Source organism: Saccopteryx bilineata, chromosome 8, assembly GCF_036850765.1.
Source record: "Saccopteryx bilineata isolate mSacBil1 chromosome 8, mSacBil1_pri_phased_curated, whole genome shotgun sequence".
Taxonomy (NCBI): Eukaryota; Metazoa; Chordata; class Mammalia; order Chiroptera; family Emballonuridae; genus Saccopteryx; species Saccopteryx bilineata.
In genome coordinates, this window is record NC_089497.1 from 90,425,324 (window position 1) to 90,444,787 (window position 19,464).

A 19,464-nucleotide genomic window follows, 5' to 3' on the forward strand; every position below is an offset into this window, starting at 1 on the left:
ATTCATGAGTTCATTGACATTGTCAAGCTTATTTGGCAGGACCCTGCAATAAATACTGGTGCATAAGATAGCCAAGTATGGGTTTCATATTGATCTATGTTAGGGATGTTGGATGAATGCCTCTCTCAAAACCATCTACTCCATAGTGTTTTGAAGGCTCTTGGGACATTTTTAAATTATTTCTTTAGCTTTCTCTATATGCTGATGATACCCTATATATATGTATGATCATGTAATATATATGATCGGCCCCTATCACTTTCCCAATAACTATGCCTACATTATACTTGTATCACTTCCTATTGCTTTCTTAACAGTAAACACTTCAAAACTGAACTAATTTTTGTGTCACCTCCTTGTACCCATTCCCATGAACAGTTCCCTATTTCTTGACAACCTCATTTCTTGTCTTCAAGTCCTGTTGGAGTTTAAGAAATCCCCTTGAATCTCTTTCACTTGGACTGTACCTTCTGTCCTGATTTATTCCTGACTCATTATTTCCATCTTAGACTCAGACAACCATATTTTAACCTTGTTCTTTTATTTTCATCTTCTCCTTTTGCTCATCTTCACAATGCTACCAGAATTACCTCTAGAAGATGTTGCAAGTAAGCATATAAGATGTTTGCTTTCTGTTTTAAAGAAAATATTGGAGTTGCACTGTGAGCAATGTGCAATATCTGAGGTGCCTTAAAATTTGTTCACAGCATAACTTTCCATCCTTATCTCTTACCCACATATAACATGTTTCAACCATATAGAAATTCTGGCCATGACATAAACATGGCATGCTCCTATGCACTGTGAATACGCAGTTACTACATTACATATTAATTTTTTGCAAACCCTCTCTTTCCTCAATAGACAGTAGGTGCATGAATATCAGATATGTAGTTTTTGTTCCCCTTTGTATCCCTCTTAAGAGCAGAGCCTGTGACACAAACAGATGTTGGATTAAATGAAGTTATGTCCATTCAACAAGCCTGTACATTTATTTTTCAACTGAGAAGAAATTTCCCACTGTAGGAAGCAGAAACTTATCATATATTGTGATGAGTTTTCTACACTTGTGAAACATCTGTAATAATTGCCTTATGTTATGAAAAATTACTTACTGAAGAATTCCGTGTCACAGATGACAGCCCCATATTACAATGCTGAAAAATATTATAAAAGAACAATGTCATATCCTAAATACAAGTTTCTCCTTTTTCCTTTAAGGTTAGCCCTCAGACACATTTAAATATATTTATGTCATACTAGTTTAGGTGTTTGAGGAGTTTTTCTGTAATTTTATGTTGCTTCTAAAGCTCAGCTACCTTTGACAATTTAAAAAATCCTATACATATGTAATAGGATGTTATATTCAGTTCCTGTCACGGCATGAAATAAGAAGATTCCTCATTTCAAAGTAAGGGTACATTATAAGACTTATGTTAGAGAACTTGTTTTCAATCCTGAACTGACCACCAGCTTCTGCCTATTGAGGAGGATGAGGAGCCAAGAAGTGGCATAGAGATTAAGGGTCCTTTGGGAAGTAGCTGGTGTACTACTGTGAGTCCCATCCCTCTTTAAAAATGTAAGGCTTGTTACTATATAAAATAATTTCAAGAGGGAATGGGGGGGATAAATGTGATGAAAGGAGACTTGACTTGGGGTGGTGAACACAATACAATATACAGATGATGTATTAAAGAACTATACATCTAAAACCTATATAAGCTTATTAACTGTCACCTCAATAAGTTCAATAAAAAAGAAAAAAAAAGAGAAGAAGGGCATAGCTACAACTCTGACTAACAGAAACATTTAAAGAGATGTGAGCAGAAAAAAATAGCATTGATGTAAACTAAGAAGAAACTGGTTAGAATGAGAAGTATCTGAGTCCTGCTCCTGAGGTAAAGGCACACCATTCAGGGGTCCTGTCCCCACTGAGCCAGCCACGGAGAGGCATAAATGCTGAACAGACTGGACAATGTGGAAAATTTACCCCTGTGTCCAAAAGGGTTAATGGAAGATTGTAAGGAGTCTGGGAAAAGTTTGGATTTCCCTAATCTCCCAGTAAACACTTTATTGAAATTCCATATAGTTAGGGGGAGAAAAAGCATTTATATAAGGTCTTTCTTAAAACCGAAGTCAATATTATAAGGTTTGTTTGTGGCAACTTCATTTAAACTTTTCTTTTTAAAAAATGTCTTCATTTTGCCCTTACTTTTGAATTTCACTGGGTTAAAATAATAAATATGATAACAATAATAATTTCAGTAGTGAAGAACCTGCTGTTTTATGTAGAATGTACTTGTTCCACAGTACATTTAATTCATCAATGAAGGAACCCCCAGAATAATACATCTGGTTAAAAAAATGATAGGCTGATTGTATAGGGATATTGACAAAAAATATTGGCATATGATTTCTAGGTTCTATACAAAACTGGTAAATCTACTACAGGGCAGCAAAAGCCTAAGCCATGGAATTATTTTATCTAAAGGAAAGTTACATGCGATGTGTTAGAGCCTTAAGAATCGTAAATGACAATCACAAAACGGTGTATTTTCCTAGAGAATAAGGCAACCTGTGAGTGGGCTCTTAAAGGAGGCATTGAGAGACATGCAGTTCTTCACGTCTTATTTTCATGCTTTGAGCAATGTCAGTTCTAGTCCCTGTCATTTGAAGCATAGTAAGACAAACATCAATGAGTCCTTGCAGTAGTGGACAATGGGCTGGTTTTTGTCTTTCATTTGAGGAACCAGCATGTAGTTGGTAGGCTGGCTGGTTGCTGATCTATGCACCACAGGGGCAGCTCTAATGGCTGTCCTAGCACCCAAAGTGTGGCAGGACAAAGTATACAGGAGCATTTTCTGCAGGTCAGATGTGAAACATGCAAAAATGTAAAGAGAAAATGGGTTCTTTTAAATTCTGTCCAGGAGTACCACTGAGACCCTACAGAGAGAAGTGAAAAAAATTGCTTGACGCTTATAGATTCAGTAACCAAATTTCTGAAGAGGATGCATCACCCACATCTTAAGGAATTTAGGTAAAAGGTCCCCAGTGGATGGGGACGGTGGTCTCTGAGCATTAGACAACTTTGTTGATGGAAGAATGTCTAAGCTTATATAGAATTTTTATAACAATTAATTTGAGTCAAACAGAACATATTCCTGAAAGCAAGATCTCAACAGACTGAGAAAAATGCTTCCTAAAATGACAACGTGCAGCTTCCTTTATGCATTTGAATTAAGGAGAAACTGCAAGGAAGATTCATGAAGTGGAGGACAAAGCAAGCCAAGTATGGAGTTATAGGATAGTTAAGATCATGTGGTCTCTTGGGGATCTGAAAATGGGTATTTTCAAAGCTGTGTTAACTCTGATGCCTGGAAACAGTGAACAGGGCTTGCTTAAGGCAAAGATAAGCCTTTAGCTAAAAAGTTATATGCTTGGGGCAAGACTACGCACCATAAGCCCTGCCCAGTTAGGAATTTACGATCAGATCAATTTGTGAAGTTACTTTCCAAGAACCCTTTTTCCATCCATGGCTTTAAACACCTGGCAGGTTCAGCACCAGTCAAGTCAGAACTTGTCTGCTTTAATCCTTATCCTCACCTGTGATCCTAATACTGGTACAGGCAATACATAAGACTGAAGCAAGAATAGATGGCAAGGAATAGAAGCATAAGAATTTAATATAAATTTATTGAGGTAAATTGGTTAATAAAATTATATAGGTTTCAAGTATACAATTCTCTGAAACATCAACTCTATATTGTATTGTGTGTTCACCACCTCAAGTCAGATCTGCTGTCACCATACATCTGACCCCTTTACCCTTTGCTCCCTCCCTCTCCCTTTCCTCTGGTCACCACACTGGTTTGTGTGTCTTTGAGTTTGGCTTGTTTTCCTTGTTTGCTCATTTGTTGTTTTCAGTTTTATAGTTCACATATGAGTGAAATCATATATAGAGTTTTCCCCCAAAATGAAGAACAGAGTTACTATATGATCCAGCAAACCCTCTTCCGGGTATCTACCTGAAAAATATAAAAATATTTATTTGCAAGGATATATGCATCCCTATGTTCATTGCAGTCTGATTTACAGTGGCCAAGAAATGGAAACAACCATTCAATAGATGATTGGATAAAAAAGATATGGTATATATCTATGTACAATGGAATACTACTCAGCTATAAGAAAAGATGAGACACTATCATTTGTGACAACATGCTGGACCTTGAGAACATACTAAGTGAAACAAGGCAGACAGAAAAAGTCAAGAACTATAAGCCTTTCTTAACAGGTGCTTGACTTCATGCTTGCCTGTAGTCAGCAGGCCCAACAACTGTGGAAGGGGAAAAAATGTTAATGCTAAATAATTTGCAAAGTTTTGACACTTATGTGGGGCTCGATATTTTTCTTACTCATCTAAGAACTTTTCTTACTTGTGAGTGACCAAACAAATCCTGAGGCCAATCATAATTTTCCACTAGGCAGTGGCCTACCAACTACAAAATAAGGTTACTTATATAATGAGTTGATTAATGGAAGTGTATGTGTATGTGTGTGTGTGTGTGTGTGTGTGTGAGAGAGAGAGAGAGAGAGAGAGAAAGAGAGAGAGAGAGAGAGAGAATGTGTCCAAGCATGATTTTACAGCTACCCTTTAAATTCAATTAGTCTGTGCTCTTAATTATTTTCTTGTGGGTAATTTTTATCTCTTTAAAGTGAATATCCCTAGTTCAGGAAAATTGCATTCAATGCTTGTCTTCACACTGGCACAATGAAGCATGAATTTTCAAAAATCCTCCGGAATACTGTGCTCCCGAAGTAAACGTGGTAAACTATTTGCAGAAATGCTAGTGTGTCAGTTAAATGATTCTGTTTTGGGATATTAACTCTCCGGAGGTGCTATTGTTTTTATAGGTTTCATTTTATTTTGTTACTAATCATGGTTTTGAAAGACAAACACTTCATATTTTTACATTTTACTATGTAACATGGCATAGGCTTATTATTATTATTATTATTATTGACTCTGCTTTGTTTTCCAAAGCTGTGCATGATCTATGATATTTTCCTAAATATATGTAAGTCCTTTAATGCTTTTGAAAAATGCCAGAATATTTTATACATTCTTTTATGAAATTATTTTTTCAATTGTACCATTAAATGTTTTTAAGAATTCTTTTCTGAAGTAAAAAGAAGTGCTGTATAGGCCCTGGCTGGTTGGCTCAGTGGTAGAGCATCGGCCTGGCGTGCGGAGTTCCCGGGTTCGATTCCCGGCCAGGGCACACAGGAGAAGCGCCCATCTGCTACTCCACCCCTCCCCCACTCCTTCCTCTCTGTCTCTCTCTTCCCCTCCCGCAACCAAGGCTCCATTGGAGCAAAGATAGCCCGGGCGCTAGGGATGGCTCTGTGGCTTCTGCCTCAGGCGCTAGAGTGGCTCTGGTCGCAACATGGCGATGCCCAGGATGGGCAGAGCATCGACCCCTGGTGGGCAGAGCGTCACTCCCTGGTGGGCGTGCCGGGTGGATCCCGGTCCGGCGCATGTGGGAGTCTGTCTGTCTCTCCCTGTTTCCAGCTTCAGAAAAATGCAAAAAAAAAAAAAAAAAAAAAAAAGTGCTGTATAGAAGTGATCTAGGTTTTATGTAGAATACTGCTCTTGATAAGATCAGAAGTGAAGTTTGTTTACTGCTCCTTGTCCAGAATATTTCTTACCCTGATTACCCCTATGTCTTTCTCTTTCTCTGCATTCAGAGACTTCCCTGGCCTTCTGATTTAAATTTAAACTCTTATTTTGTTTCTTTATTCTGTTCTTTCTTTAAAACATTTGGCATATATTTATGTTTATGTATTGTCTTTCAGCCTCCATTAAAATAGAAGTTTGACAATAAGATGGGCTATATTTTCTTCACTATTATATTTTTAGAATGTAAAATGGTGGACTCCCAACAAATATTTGTTGAATGAATGAATGGATAAATAATGAAAATCTTTCTTGATGATTTGAAGAGCACAGCTATCCATCTGGGAAACATAGTCCTGAACAAGTAACTTCTCGGAGTATTACACATCTGTTCAGAACTTGTCATTATGTTAAATTTTAAAAGGAGGACTTGGTGAATTTATACCATGAGCTCTAAAATAACAACCACAGTCACACCACCACTATCATTTTTAACCATTTATTAAGAACCTGCTATGGGCCTGGCTCAGTGCTAAAGACTTAACATGTTTCATTTACTCTTCCATGCTACATTACTAAGTGTGATGTTATTAATTGAACTGGATTATATAACTAGTTCCAGGTCTCACAGTAGGTGAATTGAGGCAGGACTAGAAGTCAAACTCAGGTCTGCCTTTATTTCAAAGCCTTGAGTCATGACTACAGACTATCATTGTTCTTTCTTATCTATTCTGCTTTTAATCTTGTAAAATTGAATCTGTCAAGAAAAAACATTAAATATGTTCTTAAATGAATTTTGGCATACACATTAATGTGAAAAACAATGGTGCAAAAGTCAGTATCTTAATCACAGATGTTGAGATTATGAGATTATTAGTCCAGTAACAAGGGAGATTTAGTGTGAATAAGCACAGAGGTTTTTTGTTTTGTTTTGTTTTTTGTTTTTCTTTTTTGTACCGACTGCACAACCATCCATATGTCCTAGTTGCAGAATATAAAAATAGCGAGTAAAAGCTACAGCATATTTAGGAAGCCAAAAAATAAACTCACTACAGGTGACTATTTGAAAAGTGTAGATTGATTCATCGTATCTATCTATCTATCTATCTATCTATCTATCTATCTATCATCTATCATCATCATCATCTATAAATCATCTATAGATATAGCTATGTATGTATATAAACACTCACCTCCGTGCCTCTCCCCATGTATTTGGTATAAATAAAAAGTTTTGAGTTAACCAAGAGATCTACCTGGGTTCTAGTCTTGATTTTGTCTATTATGACCTTTGATAAGCGATGAAACAGAGCTATACGTGGGAATTCTAAATTTGCTTGGTTTGGGTTAATTCTTAGGTCTTCCCTTTGCTAGCTTTGTAATTTTGGCTTGTCATTCAAACTTTCCATGCCTTAATTTTCTTATATATAAATTGGGCTGTTTTGAGGATGAACTGAATATTATAAATAATTCTCTTAAAACAGTACTTGGCATATGGCAGGGCTCAGTAAGTGTTAGCCCCTCCAGCAGAAGACCTCCAGGGGCTGCCGAGGTTTGCAGACTCCTCCTTCCCACCCTCTCTCTCCTTACTCCCGCTTCTATTCCCTCTCCCCACCTTTCGCTCTCCTTCGTCCAGCGTAGCTCCTTGCTCCCTCTGCCGGCCGACAGCGACAGGACCCGACATTCCGGTTGTTATGGGTACCGAGTTAGCGTGGTAACCAAGGAGACGAGGCGGAAGTTTGAGGAAGCTGGTTGGCGGGTGGCGGTTACGCGCACGTTGGCGTCTCCAGGTGAGTGGGCCAACGGCGGAGGGCTGGGGGGGGGGGGGGTGGTGGCTGGTACGTCCGGTACCCCGGCAGCGCGTGGGGTCTGGGCGGTGAGGGCACCGGGGTGGGACCGCGGGGACGGGGACTGGGCTCCGGGTGGAGCTGAGTGGCGCGGTCCCGAAAGTGATTGCAGGGCCCCTGCCCGGTGTCCGACCCAGTGCCGGGCCTGCGGGCTGCAGGACGAGTCCTTGCTCTCGGGAGTCGAGTGTCTTCTTGTCCAGGAGCAAACACTTCCCAGCTCACGATGCTAACGGAGACCAGAACCGGGGGTGACCCCAGACAGCGAAACAGAGCCTTTAGCAATGGCACCCCTTCCAGAACCCGATCTTTTCAAATGCTTTCTTACTGCTTTTTTATTCTTCGAAGTTATTTGCGCCTTAGGAAGAAATTGGTGCTTTAAAAATTATAATCACACCCCCGTTTTTAGCCCTTTTTCTGCCTGAGCAGCCGCATGCACCCACTTCATTCTAGAAGTTCACTCCTCCCGAGTAAACGTCATTGAGAGGGATGCCATCTTCTACTCAACCTTAAGATGTAGAACTTTTTCCTTTCCCATCAGCATTAGAACTGCTCAGATATATAGGTTCTGTTATGTATTTGCTTATACCCTGACTTTTTAAATTCAGAGCTAGTAGGTCCCCTCACCAAAAAAAATCATTGAAGTTGAAACTTCACAGAATAAAACGATGCAAACTGTATGCTAATGGAAAACAAAACGAAATCCTACAGCTCCCTCTCTTATCTTAGGTTGCATAAGGCCTACTGTGACTGTCCTACCCTGATATTGCCGGTTGTATTGCAAATTAATAATTTGAAAGTACCTTTGTCCTGTTTTCCTTCAAAACACAATACTTCCCAAAATTATTTTATTTACTTTTTACTTTTTTTCTTTTTAATTTCCTTCACTAGAGTGTAAGTTTAGTGAGGATTGGGTACTTTACCTGTCTGCTCCACCATTTTCCTCAGTGCTTAGGTTGGTATTTGGCACAGAAGAGGTGTTCAGTGTATATTTATTGAAAGCTCTTCCAAGTATGGTAGGATATTGTGAAAACAAATGTGCTGAAGTTGGAAAGAGGGTGTTGCCTTTATTAATTTTTTAAATAAGATTGATTGTATAATAAGTTCAAAGCAACAGAAAAAATTTAAATACTTAGAACTTAGCACATTATTATTGGCAGTATACTGCAGTGGCCGGATGGCCTTCACTATTTGAGATACTTTGGAAAACAACACCTATATAAGGAAAGCAACAACAACAAAAAATAACAGAAGGCAGTGCGTAAGAGTAAATGAGTATAATACAAGATATCCTCACAATAAGAGACATTTTTATTTATTTTTTCTTTTTTTTTCCCAGTGAGAGGAGTGGAGATAGACAGACTCCCACATACACCATGGCTGGGATCCACCCAGTAACCCTCATCTGGAGCCCATGCTTGTAACTGAGCTATTTTTAGCTCCTGAGGCTGAGGCTCTGTGAAGCCATTCTCACCACTAGGGCCAACGTGATTGAACCATGGCTGTTGGAGCGGACGAGAGAGAGAGAGAGAGAGAGAGAGAGAGAGAGAGAGAGAGAGAGAGAAAGGGGAGGGGAAGTGGGAGAGGGGAGAAGTAGATGGTCACTTCTCCTATGTGCCCAGACTAGGAATCAAACCTGGTATATTCAAGCAACTCCTGAGCAAACAGGCCAGGGCCAAGAGATACTTTTAATGGAAGAAATCTTCATGGTAGAGGTGGCCTTCAAACTGGGCATTGGATAGAATAAAACTTAGCAGAGAAGTAGAAATTTAAGCATAAGGTTTAGGAAGATTTGGATTCATAATGAAGGATATTAAATATGAAGCAGAGCAAATGAGTATTTTTTTTTCCTGTGGGTATGAGGGACTGTTCAGAGACAAAAATTGTAATCCCACGTTACATTGGAGCAATATGACATTCAAAATGTGTTCAGTGGTGTTTAAATATATTGCTGTAAAATTAAGAAATTATTTGAAGTCTAACAGTTCTTTTTCTAAATTTTCATTTAATGGCAAATTAACATTTCAAATGGAGGAAGAATCTGAATGATACGAATGAATCATTTTAAGTAAGTAGATCCATATTTAGATTTTAAGTCTTAAGGTAAGCTAACAGGACTGGAAATAAAATTGTAATTATGGTTTTGTTACGAATCTTGGATGGATACATAATTTCCCTATTCCTAAAATATTCACAAGAGAGCACCCAGGGTAATAGTGGATTATATAAGAATGGATGGGAGGAATGAAATATAAATATATCGAAGGGCTTGGGTTTCTGAAAATTTTGCCTTACAAATTTCATATATTTATTGCTATTTATAATTAGATATTTTAGTTCATATAGAATTAGTAATTGTATGTTGTTTTGCTGTCATGCCTTTCCAACTTTTCTTTAAGCTTTAGAAGAGTTTCTTTATCGTAAATCTGACCCAAAGGCTCAGTATGTGAAACAGATAAAACGAGAGAAGCTGAGCCTTGGAGGTTCCCCTCATTTCCTTCCCAAGGTTGTTTCTAATGCTGCCTCCTCCCTGGACCCCCAACCTCAGCATGTTCTTTAGGAGCCCACTGTTTTCCAGGCCACAGATCAGAGAGTTTTTGTTTATATCATGCAAATTAAGGGGTGAGGAGGGGGCTGGGATCCTCATCATTTTCATTACATTGATAAACTGAAGCTCAGAGATCACTCTGACACAGTCTTCTGAACTTAAACTCGGTGTCATTTAATATTATCATTTTTAGTTGGAAAGTATTTTAAAAGGGTATCTTGCACTTCTTTGGTTCTTTTTTTTTTTTTTTAGAGACAGAGAGAGATTCAGAGAGAGGGAGAGACAGGGACAGAGAAGATGAGAAGCATCAATCATTAGTTTTTTGTTGCGCATTGCAACAACTTAGTTGTTCATTGATTGCTTTATCATATGTGCCTTGACCGTGGGCCTTCAGCAGACCGAGTAACCCCTTCCTTGAGCCAGCGACCTTGGGTCCAAGCTGGTGAGCTTTTGCTCAAACCAGATGAGCCCGCATTCAAGCTGGTGACCTCGGAGTTTCGAACCTGGGTCCTCGGCCTCCCAGTCCGACACTTTATCCACTGTGCCACCGCCTGATCACCGCCTGATCAGGTTCTTAAGGGAGCCTGCTCATAGAATTTAAGCTGTGTGTACCTTGGGTACCATTTAGTGTCATGAAGCCAAGTTTATCAGCTGGGTGGGTTGGCTGGAAGACTGGATGCAGCTTGAAAGTCAACCTGGATTTCCTTTCAGAGCTGGTGCTGGAAGGAGATGACAGATATTTATTTAGTAGGCCACTCAAGCACAAGATATCATGCTAGGAATTATGTAGTATTAGTTTTCTGTTTAGATTTTTAAAAATGATTTTAAAAAAACATTTAGCATAAGGATATCAGATAGAGGAAATATTAAAAGTACAACTCAAGAGTTTAAAACTACTAATTTTATTTAAATTAATTTTCATTTAACATTTCATGCCTGGGTCTCTAATTTCTAAGTACATCGTAAACAAGTTTATCTATCCAAAAGAGCTTGATTATCGGACCCTTTTGATATATAAGCTAATATTTAAAAAAATCCTTGCTTATTGGCTTTTAAGCTTTTAGGTCTAGGATGATCTGGGTCTTTAGAAAAATCAATTAACCCTAGATAAGTTTTTAGTTATAAAAAATGACCAATCTATTTTTCCTTTTTTTAATTTTAATTTTTTATTTTGAAATTAAATTTAATGGGGTGATGTTGATCAATAAGAGTACATAGGAGCCCTGGCTGGTTGGCTCAGTGGTAGAGCATCGGCCTGGCGTGCAGGAGTCCTGGGTTTGATTCCCGGCCAGGGCACACAGGAGAAGCGCCCATCTGCTTCTCCACCCCTCCCCCTCTCCTTCCTCTCTGTCTCTCTTTTCCCCTCCCGCAGCCAAGGCTCTGGTTGCAACAGAGCGACACCCCAGATGGGCAGAGCATCGCCCCCTGGTGGGCATGCCCGGTGGATCCCAGTTGGGCACATGCGGGAGTCTGTCTGACTGCCTCCCCGTTTCCAGCTTCAGAAAAAAAAGAAAAAAGAAAAAAAGAGTATATAGGTTTCAAGTGAACATTTCCATACCATTTGAAGTATTGATTGAATTGTGTGCCCATCACCCAAAATCAAATAATTTTACATTACCGTATATTTGTCCCCCTATACTCCCCTCTCCCCCACCTCCTCCCTACCAAAATGGCCCATCTTGAAAGCAGTGTTTTTCTGTTCCTCCTATTCTGCCAGTGGTGTGATGGTAAATTCTCTAGAATACTAGAGAGTAGTATTAATACTTGATGAGTAGTCTGAGTTTCAGATTTATAACACATCATAATTTGCTTGTTTCCATTTGGTGGTAGCAGGCCTTGATGTTTGGGTTGCATTCAGAATGAGAACCATCGTGGACAATTTTTGGTTATATTTTATGTATATGTATGGGGAAGAACAAGGTTGGGGGCAAAAAAATGATGCAACTTAATAAATCAGGTAACCAGGACATTTTCCAAATAACTAATAAACTTTTGGTATTTAATGATAAGAAAAAAATTGAGTGACCAAAGGACAGGTGGAGGTTTGCATAGTAGGGATTTTATCTGTATTTTCCTGGTTCCATTAGGCAACTGAAGTTTTGTGCTTTTATTCTTCCTGATAATATTGTTATATCTTTGCTGTCCCAAGAAAGGTGACTAATTGTTGGTTTTATGAAGGCAGAACAGCATGACTCACAATTATAATCTTTCTTTTTTTCATACAAGAAAATTGGCTTATGTGTGTGACTTAATAAAACATTTAATTGAGAAGAAATCTTACTAATTGCATTCAATGAAATGAAATGCCCCCTGAATAAGACCATTTATTGGTTAAATCTCATTATCAGCAGAGCTATAAATCTGAATCATCTCGTCCTACTGAAATTCACTGATTTTTCTTTCATTCATTTTAGTCTTTGTGTATCAGATCAACTTTATGATCTGATCAACATATGTACATATACATATAAATTGTTTTGTATACTTAATGCATAAATAAAATTAAGGCAATTTAAATTATTTTAATTAATTAGACACATTGACTTTGAGGGTTGCTTTATTTTTTTAATGATAGTGGTGATGATGACATTATAAAACTTTTCTTGAAAAGTTACCCAGAGCAGACTAGGGTCCAACAGTAGAATTTCTTGATTATAATAAAAAAGGAATATAAACTTTATGTTATAACAGATTATTTCTGGAGGTTTTTTTTAAAGATAGCTTTTGAAGCCTCTGTTTGATAAACATAAGACAAAGGTTTTATCTACAAAGACGATACATTTTCCCAAAAAGCAAAAAGAATCCTAGATTTTCATTCCTATGGTACCTTTAGTCCTCTTTGACACTGATTTTAGCCTTGAGAGACAGGAGTTGATGGTTGGGAAATGAATCTGATTTGGATGACTCTCCTAAGCACTTCTGAGGGAAAATCCCGTGATAGATACTGTTGCTTCTGTGGCTTTCCCTTTGTCAGTTCTTTTTGGGAGATACATGTATTACAATTGTGACTTCAATGCCAATAATAAGGGTCATAAAGGAGCAGCTATAGAACTGTCGATTGAAGGTACCAATGTACTTAGTCCTATGATGCAACACTGCATTGCTTAATATATAAAGTTACTTTGTGAAATTCCATTTTAGAATTATCTTTGGAATATAAATTACTTCAAAATTTCCTCCGGTTGTAAAAATCTACCCTTTCATGCTAGATTTGATTTTTGGAGGTAGAGTAATTTAAAACTAGATTTTAGTGAACAAAGTAGTGACTACTGCTAGACAATATTTTTAGTTTTGAATGAAGTAGATCTGTGTGTTTCTTGAGGTTATGATGGCCTCTGCAGACAGTTTTCAAAAGGGGCATTCTAAAAATGTTTTAATTAGTGGTTGCATCATTGAAATTATGAGTCCTCCTAAAAACAATGAACTAGTCATTTGATTGTATAGACTTTGAAGTCACAGTAGTCTTCCAATTGCTTACTCCTATTCTGATACCTTCTTTCCTTAAGTCTATGAGTGAAGTTTCTGGTGTTATTATCTGTTCTTCCCTCTAAAATTTTAGTGACTTTTGTTACCTACAGAATAAATTCCAAAAGCTTTAAGTTGGCATTTAAAGCCACTCATTATTGGGCCTCAGCCTACATTTCTAAACTTACCTACATTTCTAAACTTACCTACATTTTCCCCTTCATGTAACCTATACATCAACCAAATACATCTAGTCATTATTCCCCATTCAAGAGTTATATTTTCTTACAGCGTGGAATATTCATTCAATCCATATCATCATATATAATCCCTGATTCTTCTTAAAACCATAGTCTAAATTCTAGCCAGCTTGAATTTTCTTTTTTTTCTCGCTTATAACATATATAAGTTTTATGGCCCTTATATTATGGCTCTTATATATCGGTCTTAAGTACCTTATTTGACTCTATGCCATTTGAGTCCAAACAAAGAATATCCTTTGACTTTGACTCCTTCATGCCTCTCAGCACAATACCTTGCATATAGCATAGCCTTAATAAATATTTATATGGTTATGAGCACATAAGAACACATATATAAACTGATAGTATCAAATGGTTTGGGCAGTTAAGGATAAGACCTCTATGGTATTGCCCTTGCATTTCCTTAAGAGTCTTTGGAATTTGGAAATTTTTATTCATATAAAAATTAATAGTTTTGCGTGTGATTCAGTAATTCAACATTACAGAGTAAGTTATTATAGAAGCATGAATAATTGGGATACTCAGGAAATGGGGTGTTTTGAATAATTTAATTTTCTGGAGAACTTAGAGTTAGGCAGAAATTTTTTTTTATTTCTTGTTGAAAATTCTTTCTAAATATGCTAATTTCTGATTTTAAACAAAGAGCATCATTAAAATTGGCTTTGAAAAAATGAGGATATTAAAATGCCTTTGGGTGATCATTATACACCTTAATTCTCATTTCACATTACCATATATCTAAAAAAAAAGTGGTTTCCAAGTTTGGATTTTATCTCTTTTCACTATATTTAGCCTTGGATATTATTTTTAGATGGGAATAAATAGCTGATATATATTTTTATAAGCTTAATATAGAAAGAACCAAAATATATACTCTACTTGTCTTTATGCATTTTTCACTTTCCATTTAACTATTGACACAGTCTTTTGCTACATAATTATCAGTACAATTTTATTTCCATCAGAAATGTTATGTTAATAACTTTATTACATCTTTTGTCTCTGTTACTTTTTCAGAAGTTTTCACATCTCATGATAACTCTTCTTTTTTTGTATTTTTCTGAAGTGAGAAGCAGGGAGGCAGACAGACTCCCACATGCGCGTGACCAGGATCCACCAAGCATGCCTGCCAGGGGGCAATGCTCTGCCCATCTGGGCCATTTCTCCAATGAGACCAGAGCCATTCTAGTGCCTGAGGCAGAGGCCTTGGAGCCACCCTCAGCTTTGGGCCAACTTTGCGCCAGTGGAGCCTTGGCTGTGGGAGGGGAAGAGGGAGACAGAGAAAAAAAAGAGGGGGAAGGATGGAGAAGCAGATGGGCGCTTCTCTTGTGTGGCCTGGCTGGGAATTGAACCTGAGACTTCCACACACTGGGCTGATGCTCTATCACTGAGCCAACTGGCCAGGGCCATAAGTTTTCAACAGTATTAAGACAAGAGTCATGGACACCAAAGATTTTGTGTTTCTTCCATGGGGAAAACCTGGACATTCTGAAAAGATTAAATATTAAGTGCATACATATTTACTTGAGAAATAATTGCTAACATTTCTATACATTGAATTAAAAGTATTTTTTTTACATGAGGCTGTTTAGAGTTGAACTCAAATTTTGTGAATTATTATCTCTGTTTTCTTCAGAGCTGTATTTTTTAATGTATAAGAGAGTTGGTTTGAAATGTTATAAAGCTATATAATATTTTAAAAATAAGGACCAAAAATATTTATGCCACAGGAATCAAAGGAGAAAGTTATAAATGAAGTTGCAGCTTACTAATTGTTAAAACTATACAGATAGTTACAGATATTTTTGTGGTACTTACTCAAGATAAAAATAATTCCCTGAAGAAACTGAAAGAAACTTAAAATTGAGACTATTAACAAGATAAAGGAAATATAAACTAATCTAGCAGTTTGCATAATTGAAAGATGTTATGCTGAATTCACCCTTCCCAGAAAGAATATTATCTATCTTAGATTGCCTGGTAAATGCATTCAGTCAGAGTCAAGCAATTCTGGGTATACTGGGAATTTCATGAGATGACAGGGATACCAGAAGATTCAATATATTGTTTGCCTTTGAGATCACGTAGTCTCTGAAAATTTCTAAGATGTTCCTCTCAGATATCAGCTTCCGGATCCAGATTAATAGTCTGGTGGTTATTCAGTATTTTCGGAACTTGCCTAGTTCTCCCTTCACTGTGAAAGCATTGTGTTAATGGGAAATTGTTATACAAAATTATTTGACATTATTATGATAAGAATTACCATTTTTTTGATGGAGAGGGAGTCTGTGCAATAGCTAATATTACCAATTTCCCTTTTTATACAACAAGAGAACAGGACATGCACTATTTGATTTTAGTGATGTTTCAAGTCTGTGTGTATATACTTATAAACATTCATCCAAAAACATTTATTAAGTATATATGTTCACACTGTGCTAGGCAAGTGTGCTTCATACAAAAGTAGGAAGCCATAATCTTTTCTCAGGTAGCTTGTAGAGGATATGAATTAGAACAATTATATTTACAATATAGTGTGACCCATGATGTGATGTGAAAGCACTGGTGGCTATGAGAGCACGGCCCAGATGGCTGGGGTAAGATTAGGTGATCTCCAGGCTTTGCCTGAAAGATGCAGTTAGTTGGATGAAACTTGGGCAAACGCACAGAGAGCACATAGTTTAGGGACTTTTAGACATACCGAGTTGGCTAAGACTTATTGAGTAAAGTTGGAGAGAAGGGCAGGTTGTCAAGGTAATAAACTAACTTGTTTACCACATTAAGGAGTTTGTAATTTATCTTGGATGTGAGGGGGATCGCTGTTTCCTGGCCTGTACGCCTCCCTGATCCATCCGTGATCCAAAGCCCTTAAAAACTGAGACTGGAACACCCCTCCATGGTAATTACCCTGGAGTCTCCTTTCTTGGCCTTTCCTTGTTCCAAGCCTATTTTTATTTGACATTGCTTAACAATTGTCTTTATATTTATCTGACATTTTGATGTTTCCCAATCCCTCACTCACCACCTCTTTCCCAGCTTCCAACCCATTTCAATGGGTTGTTTCTCGCCCAAGGATTAGTTGGATTGACATGGACTCTGCCAACCTTAGTTTTCTTCCATGGCTTTGACTGAGCTGGTCTGTGTCCAAGGCTGCCTCCAAGACAAAGCCTTTGTTTTGTTTCACACACATAGAGTGCGATCAGAAACTCATAACTTGACCAGCTGGTCAGTAGGCCAGTCTTATTTATTTATTTATTTTTGGTCTTATGCATTTCCTCTATGACAGTGGGGACTTCTCTGAGCAAATGAGTGACACAGTTATATTTGTGCTTTTGTGCTTTTGAACTCTATCTGGAAGCCACATAGGAAGTGGTATAGGCCCTTGAGACTTTGGGCTAGGAGACCAGCTCAGGGGCTAATTCTGAACTGCTCCCATCATGTACCAGAATGATCTGGTTCAGGAAATGGCATCCTTGTCCTCCTGGTTGTGCTAGTAAAATAACTGGGATTATCTTAGATTTTTTTCCCTTGTCCCTTCCCTGAGCATTAACCTACTTCTGGTTAGTATCCAAGTCTAATTAATTCTATTTCCTTATATACTCAAATGTTCCCATTTTTTCTCTACTGTCTCTAGTCAGAGCAGCATAATCTGTATATTATTAAGATTATTAAAATAGCCTGACCAGGTGGTGGTGCAGTGGTTAGAGCGTCAAACTGGGAAGCGGAAGGACCCAGGTTCGAGTCCCCGAGGTCACCAGCTTGAGCGTGGGCTCATCTGGCTTGAGCAAAGAGCTCACCAGCTTGGACCCAAGGTCGCAGGCTCCAGCAGGGGGTTATTTGGTCTGCTGAAGGCCCACGGTCAAGGCACATGTGAGAAAGCAATCAATGAACAACTAAGAAGTCGCATCGCGCAACGAGAAACTGATGATTGATGCTTCTCATCTCTCTCCGTTCCTGTCTATCTGTCCCTGTCTATCTCTGCCTCTGTAAAAAAAAAAAAAAAAAAAAAAAGAAAAAAGATTATTAAAATAATCTTAACTGGTTGCCCTGATTTCAAGCTATACCATTATTTAATTTTTCACACCCAGCCAGAGTGATTTCTCTAACATGCAAGTCTGATCAATTTTCTTCAGATCCTTTAGTGATTCATATTGCTTATAGAATAAAATACCAATTCCTCATCATAGCGTGTATGGCCTTTCATGATCTTGCAACTGCCATCCCCAGAAGTTCCATTTTCTCCCCCTTTTTCCATCCTTCAGTTAAGGCCTGCACATGTAGAACTTCGAGTTTCTTGCCCACACATCATTCTTTCCTGCTTGTGCCTACTCTTTTCTTTATTCCTGGAACACTATTCTCACCACCTGACTGGCTACATCCTTTTATTCCTTAAGGCCCAGCTCAGTCTTGACTTTCTCCAGGAATTGTTCCTACAGTCCTGGGCGCTGGATATGTGCCCTGTTTGTGTGCTCAGGACCTCCCTGTACATCTCCAGTGAGCTCACCATTATATTGTACTTAATTATCTTCATGCTTGTCTGTGTTCCTCTTTGTACTGGAAGCTCCACTGCATCTCATATCCTATTGCCTACTTCAGTGATTGTATGTTGTAGGGCTGATCCTTGTAAAGCAGATATAATAAAACTATTATAATTCCTCTCCCTCAATATCTTTGCCAGCTTCTCTGAATGCTCTGGGAAACTTTTGCCTTATCAATTTATCATGTATCTTCCTGGATTGTGTCCATTTGGGTACATATCTTTGGCTCACTTATTCTTTGGTGATTGCTCACCATCTCTATAACTTAGTTCTCTTTTCAGAAATCCATTATTCTTATTTTTGTTCCTTGCTATAGCAAGCATGGGTGCCCATGCTACAGGATTATAGTAAATCACTAATGTAATAATGAAGATAAGATTTAAACTCATGATAGATAACACTGGGGAACAATTTTTTTCATTTTCTGTTACATAAGGTTTTAGAACTGTTTCTATGTATTTCTGCATTGCTGATTCCAAGTCTGAAATCCGTTTTTTGGTGCATGCTCTAGTTTTTATGCAATTTTAATTTCTTTTTGTTACAGTTAATGGCATGCATTAGTTTTTAAATTGGAGTTAAAGGGCAACGACCCTTGAATTGAACATAACCACAAGGCAATTAATGTTTTACAAACATCACTTTTACATAATTGTAGATGTTTTTAAATGTAAAATTATTATCTGATAAAAACACCCTCTTATTTTGTTTTACTATTGAATCATGGCTTCTTCGAGTAGGCGTAAATGTAAGAATAGTCCTGACACCTTCTATTATATATGTGGCTGTTATACACTTCAACATCAAAGGTTCAATATTTCATCATTTGTGACACATGCATATATTGCCTATTTTCAAGTTCTCCTTGGTGATCAAGATAAGAATTGGGCTCCTCATATTGTGTGTCATAATTCTGAGGAAATGCTTTGTGACTGGACAAAAGGAAAATGCAAAGGAATGCCTTTTGGTATTCCTATGGTTTGGCGTGAACCTAAGAACCACTGCAGTGACTGTTATTTCTGTCTGATCCATACAAAGGGCATTGGCAAGAAAAAACGGCATATGATCACATATCCTAATATTCCTTCAGCAATACGACCTATCCCACACTCTGAGACACTGCCGGTTCCAG

General features: G+C 37.9%; 1 protein-coding gene across 1 annotated transcript in view; it reads left to right on the forward strand.

Moving 5' to 3' along the window:
- The first annotated feature begins 7,424 nt into the window (after nucleotides 1-7,424).
- ZBBX (zinc finger B-box domain containing) overlaps nucleotides 7,425-19,464 on the forward strand; it is a 141,927-nt gene continuing 129,887 nt past the window's right edge. The window contains exons 1-2 of the mRNA XM_066241422.1: nucleotides 7,425-7,467; nucleotides 9,556-9,589. Coding sequence (XP_066097519.1) covers nucleotides 9,567-9,589 — 23 coding nt within the window. The 5' untranslated portion in view covers nucleotides 7,425-7,467; nucleotides 9,556-9,566. The remainder of the gene's footprint in view (nucleotides 7,468-9,555; nucleotides 9,590-19,464) is intronic.